The sequence below is a fragment of the Hylobates moloch genome, unplaced genomic scaffold (genome assembly GCF_009828535.3).
Source record: "Hylobates moloch isolate HMO894 unplaced genomic scaffold, HMol_V3 SCAFFOLD_1, whole genome shotgun sequence".
Classification (NCBI taxonomy): domain Eukaryota; kingdom Metazoa; phylum Chordata; class Mammalia; order Primates; family Hylobatidae; genus Hylobates; species Hylobates moloch.
The window spans coordinates 141,890,921-141,896,737 of NW_026652276.1; the positions used below are offsets into that span (position 1 = coordinate 141,890,921).

At 49.0% G+C, this 5,817-nt stretch overlaps 1 protein-coding gene across 1 annotated transcript; it reads left to right on the plus strand.

Moving 5' to 3' along the window:
• The first annotated feature begins 2,656 nt into the window (after positions 1 to 2,656).
• On the plus strand, positions 2,657 to 4,879 carry HOXA4 (homeobox A4). Its single transcript, XM_032758735.2, has 2 exons — positions 2,657 to 3,296; positions 3,843 to 4,879. The coding sequence occupies exons 1-2, from the start codon at positions 2,681 to 2,683 to the stop codon at positions 4,187 to 4,189; spliced, it is 963 nt and encodes a 320-aa protein (XP_032614626.1). The 5' UTR covers positions 2,657 to 2,680; the 3' UTR covers positions 4,190 to 4,879.
• Positions 4,880 to 5,817: the final 938 nt, after the last annotated feature.

Genomic DNA, 5,817 nt, shown 5'->3' on the forward strand with positions numbered 1-5,817 from the left:
TTTTCTCAGGCGAGATGCTGCTAGTAAACTTCAGTTTGTTTATTAATTGAGTTAGTTTCTTCCTGGCTTTACTTTGGTGTCTTGGATATTGTGTAAAGGCAAGAGGTATTTTTTTTAATGTTTTTCAAAAGATTATTTGATTCAATGGAATGATGCTACGGTTTGCAAAGGGAGATTGAGGAAGGTTCAGAAAAGGTACTGAGATTGTTTATTACAGCCATAAATCTTGCAGTAAAATGTCAAAATGTCGGTGTGTGAGATAACACTTGGTGGTCCTGGCTCCGTTTGTGTTTATGATACGAACCACAAAGACAAGTTACAGGCCTTGGGGGATTCTGTGTTAGGCCATCTTCCTAAAGTAATAGAATCACACAGCTAACTCGTTTGGGTTAACCATATACAAAACAGTGCTTATGTCTCATTAATACTTAAAAATAGAAACTTGGTACAAGGTTCTGAGGCTAAACAACAGAATTTTGTGTTTTAGTGTCTGTAAATATTAAACAGATATGGTTAAGACCCTAGTACTCAAGGCTGATGACATGAGAAGGAGGGAAGATTTCCTTGTCATGCTTTTTGTCCCCCTGAAACTTACAGGGTTCAGATTTGTAATACATATTCTATATCTATATATTATTTATATTACATTGTATATAACCTATGTGTATATTATTTTTTCTTGCTAGGGAGAGATATTGGTTCAGGTAGATGTATCACATTCTAAATTTTTCCTCCAGTCTAGAGAGGATGGCTAAAGATTACACTCAGTGTTGATTTCTGTCTGTGGCTCAGATTTCATTAAATACAAATTTTCAGGGTGCCTCATGTGAATGGACAGCACTCTTCACACTCATATACACCTGATGTGGAAAATCTCTTTGTACCACTTCAGGGTGATTCCAGTTAGAAACTAATATGATCCCCTTTTTAACCTCTTTTCCTAAATTAGTTTAAAGATTAGTCCCATGTAATAGGCTTTATGTGGCTAAGCATTAAATGACTATCCATCAAATGGATATATTCCAGCATTTAGCAACTCATATGAGTAACCAATATGAATGAAGATAGAATTGACATTCCTTTTGAAGTGTCTTCAGGCTTTTAGGAAATAATTCTCCTTGTCTGCGTTCCAGACTCAGTTGTGAGAAGGCTGTTTATACTGCTCTTTGAAAAATCAACTAAGGTGCACCAGCTGAAAAATCCTTGCTTTTGCATGCCAACATGAAAATATTTTTAGAATGGTGACTATGCTAGTTTGCACTGCTTTAATTTAGGCTGAAAAATAGAGGATCTAGATATGTCTGTTACTCAGAAAAGAAAGAGAGAAAGCACACAGCACAAATAAGGCATCAGTATTTACTTCAAAGATCAACATTAGGTGGAATTAATAAGTAATTTATTTGTTAATAATGGCGTAATTAGTGTACCCATCAAATTTCAATTACCAAATGGCAGGCAACAGTCTCCTCTCCCTCCTTTCCGGAGCTTCTGATATCGTTAATACGCTAATTTTCAGCAATTCAGAAATTATAGACTGTCCTGTAAATATAACCCTAGCCTCAGATACTGCCTGAGAAAGCAGGATCTAAAAGAGAAAACATGAAATTCTTAGCTGGAAAAGACCCATCAGCGATCAGACCCGGCAAGGTGTTCATTCTACCCTTAGCTTGTTTTTGTTTGGGGATAGTTTTGAAATAGGAAGTTATTGTTTTCAAAGCTCAGTTCTGTGGAGGTGTTGCTTCTATCCATTCCCATCCTTGGGCCACCTTCTCTCTCACAATCGCACCTAGTAAACGCGGGCATATTTAGCTCTCATATCTACAACCCCCGGCAAATTAGATGCTATTACGAAGGTTCCAATTTTTCTTAGGAAAACACGAAACAGATTGTCTCTGAAAGAAGGAAAAAATGAAAAGTGTCCATCCAGTTATAATGGAATGGCCTCGCTTTACATCCTTGGGTCAATTTCTCTTAGCTGCCTGCCCACCCTTCGCAGCTTCTGCCAAGCTTCTCAAAGCTAGGGCTCTCAGGCCGACACGCAAGGAGCAGGGTGTGGGGAAGGGGGATCTGCGGTTGAGAAAATGTGTCTGGTGGCCTCTCAGTGGCGTACATAAAAACCAGGATGCCCCTCGGTCCCAACGCCCTTCCTTTCGCCTGTTAGCCTAGAACCCCTGAATGACGCGAAGCCTGACTGGGTTGCGCCCGAGGTCAGCGCTGAGTTGCGGCCGCCAGACAGCCCGAGGCCTAGGCCAGCAGTAGGGCAGGCAGAGGGCTCCCGAGAGGACCTACAGCCTGACAGGGCCTGAATTCCCAGCGGGAACCAAAGTTGGGGGGCTGGGGTCCAAAGCGCCTGCTCCCTCCCCCAGCCCAGGGGCCGGACAGCAGCATCCATCACGCACCCGCGCGTTTCCTGATCCGGGTCCGCGCGCGCGGTGCGCCCATTGGTGGGGGCGCTGCACGTGGGGCACGGGGCGGGGCGCGCGCTGGGCTGGGGAGGAGCGGCTCGAACTTTGGTGGCGGCGTCTGCGGGAGGGGGAGGGGTGGGCACTTGACAGCGGGGGGAGGGGAAGGGCGCAGAGGAAAGGGGGATGGGAAGCGAGGCAGGAGGGGGAGGGGCCTCAGCGAGCCCAGAAAAAACGACAACGCGAGAAAAATTAGTATTTTTGCACTTCACAAATTAATGACCATGAGCTCGTTTTTGATAAACTCCAACTACATCGAGCCCAAGTTCCCTCCCTTCGAGGAGTACGCGCAGCACAGCGGCTCGGGCGGCGCAGACGGCGGCCCGGGCGGGGGCCCCGGCTACCAGCAACCCCCAGCGCCCCTGACCCAGCACCTGCCGCCGCAGCAGCCCCAGCTCCCTCACGCGGGCGGCGGCCGAGAGCCCCCTGCCTCCTACTACGCGCCGCGGACCGCCCGCGAGCCCGCCTACCCTGCCGCCGCGCTGTACCCCGCGCACGGGGCCGCGGACACCGCCTACCCCTATGGCTACCGCGGCGGCGCCAGCCCCGGGCGGCCGCCCCAGCCCGAGCAGCCCCCGGCGCACGCCAAGGGCCCAGCGCACGGCCTGCATGCGAGCCACGTCCTGCAGCCCCAGCCGCCGCCGCCCCTGCAGCCTCGCGCGGTGCCCCCAGCGGCCCCGCGGCGCTGCGAGGCGGCCCCCGCCACCCCAGGCGTCCCGGCAGGGGGCAGCGCCCCCGCGTGCCCGCTGCTCTTGGCCGACAAGAGCCCGCTGGGCCTGAAGGGCAAGGAGCCCGTGGTGTACCCCTGGATGAAGAAGATCCATGTCAGCGCCGGTACGTGGCGCCGCTGGGGAGGCGCGGGAGGTGGGCCGGGGCTGGGCCTGGGTTCCAGGGTCGGGGTCAGGAGGGAGAGGCTCAGGGGAAGGGGGCCTCGGGAGGGGAGCCCCCATCTGGCCCGGGCTGCAGTGAGATGTGGGTATGTGCGCGCCAGCCAGCCGCCTGATCCCAACGTGAGAACCCTTTTGTACCCAGGATCCCTTTATCAGGAGATTTACGAGACGCCAAACTGTTAGGGCAGTAATTATAGCCCCCATAAATTTAATTGCCCTGGCAGAGGCTTCAGGCCATGTGTCTTTGAAGCTTTTCTTCAGCCCCAATGCCCAGCACCATTCTTTATGGCTCTCGGGTGTTTCCCGTTGTCAATAGCCTGTGAAACATTTTCTTTGCTGTTTTATGTATCTTGTGTGAACTTGGTGTCAGGTTATTATATAATGATGATGTCCAATTGCTCTTCCCCACCCCACCTTCTCTCTCCTCCTCCTTTCCCTCTTTTCCGCTCCCTCCTTCTTGGCCTTCTATTTCGGGGTTCTGGGTTTTCAGTCAACCCCAGTTATAACGGAGGGGAGCCTAAGCGCTCTCGAACCGCCTACACCCGGCAGCAGGTCTTGGAGCTGGAGAAGGAGTTCCACTTCAATCGCTACCTGACCCGGCGGCGCCGCATCGAGATCGCCCACACACTCTGTTTGTCCGAGCGCCAGGTAAAGATCTGGTTTCAGAACCGGAGGATGAAGTGGAAGAAAGACCACAAACTGCCCAACACCAAGATGCGATCCTCCAATTCGGCCTCGGCCTCTGGCGGCCCACCAGGGAAAGCACAAACTCAGAGCCCGCACCTCCATCCCCACCCCCACCCGAGCACCTCCACACCCGTTCCCTCCTCCATATAATCTTCTAGAGACCTTGACCAGTTTCTATCCCTTACCTGCTTTTCTCCTCTCTTCTCCTACTCCTTTCCTTATCCACCCCTCCCCATCTGGACCATAATAGACACCAAAACAAACCCAAATTGGTGAAAAGGATAACCAAAAAGAAGACATCCGGTTAAGAGTCTGTGCTGGTTGCCACCCAAGAGAGAACAGTTGTCCAGGATGCTGGCTGATGGAACAACCTGCTGGCCCGAAACAAGGCTGCCAGGTGTGGATACCTGAGAAGGACTACTTGGTATCAAATACTTTTGAGATGGCTACAGTCAGCTAGCTGGACGGCCCATGCTGACTGGGGACACATACTTGCATCTTTGTTGAAAGCAGAAGAAAACAGACCCTTTCCCCACCTTTCTTACCTCCTCCTCCCGCATTAAGGCAGCTCATCCAAGCTTGTATTTAACTGAATAAATGAGTAGACATTGTGGACCTCACAAGATTATTTAATTCTTAAGATGTGTAGACCTTGATGGTAGGTGTGACATGTTAGTTTTTCTTACTTGCATTTATTTAAGACACTGTTACAGAGATACTGTTGTCCCCTTCTGGGGCATGGTCTTTGGGGAGAGGGGAGTGCATTTAGACTTATGTGGAACTGTAAAAATTGTGATGTGGCTACATAGAAAGCCATGTGCTAAGAATAAACTCCATTTAGAAAACATTAAAAATCTAAGATTCATGTGTTTTCTAAGCTTTTCATTAAGAAAACAAAAGTCCTCTGGATTGAGATACTTGACCTTGCATGTAAAAACCTTGTAGATAGCTCGAGCTGTATTCACTTGGATTCTGGCGGCTCACATAATTTGTGTGTGAGAGTGTGTGTATGTATGTTCAACTTGAGCTGAACTCTTGTCAAGCTTGGCCTACTGTGGAAAAGTTCCAGAGAGCAGGAAGGCTCTTGAGCTCTGAGAGGGCTCCTCTTCTTCCCAAACTTGGCCAGGCTTTCAGGCTTCAAGTCTCTGTAAGGCATAGAAACGTGTCCTTCCCTGCAATGAAAGCTGAAACCATGCAGTGCTGCAGGCCCAGGAGTTTCTGCAGCTGTTCTACACACTGAACTCTGAGCACACTTGGAAAGAAGTGGTCTCTTTGGTATTTATTGCACCTTCACACTTAATCTGCCTGTTTCCCAGGAGATAAAAAATAGTTTGTGCAAAGGGTTGAGATTAGTTTTTGTTTCTTGGCTGTTCTTAAGGTCCTCTTCACTAACTACAGACTGGGAATTTTTGTTTGTTTGCTTGTTTGTTTCTCTTTTTTGAAGAAAGAGCTTTCAAATAAACTGAATTTTACAAATACACTCTCCAAAGTCTCTTCTGAGGAAAGAAAAAGCATAATATACCCCTAAAGTTCACCCCATGCAAAGTAGACCTGGGAGAGTTTACTGCTGGAAAATAGCCAAACTCTGAATTAGGGTCACTTTCCTCAAATGATTTGTGATTTTTCTGCTCGATTCCAGAGATCTAGATCCAAAAGGCTGAAAATCAAAACCCACTTCTCGATCTCTATAACCCTAGTATTTGTTCACTGATTTAGATTTGGTGCTTACTGCAGGGAGTCCCCTACAATAAGACCGCAAAAGCCCGTGCACACTAGCC

Excerpts from the sequence above, each read along its gene's own strand:
- HOXA4 (XM_032758735.2), top strand. The coding sequence starts at position 2,681 with ATGACCATGAGCTCGTTTTTGATAAACTCCAACTACATCGAGCCCAAG. Across the intron at positions 3,297-3,842 it reads GAAGATCCATGTCAGCGCCG|TCAACCCCAGTTATAACGGA; the intron begins GTACGTGGCGCC and ends CTGGGTTTTCAG.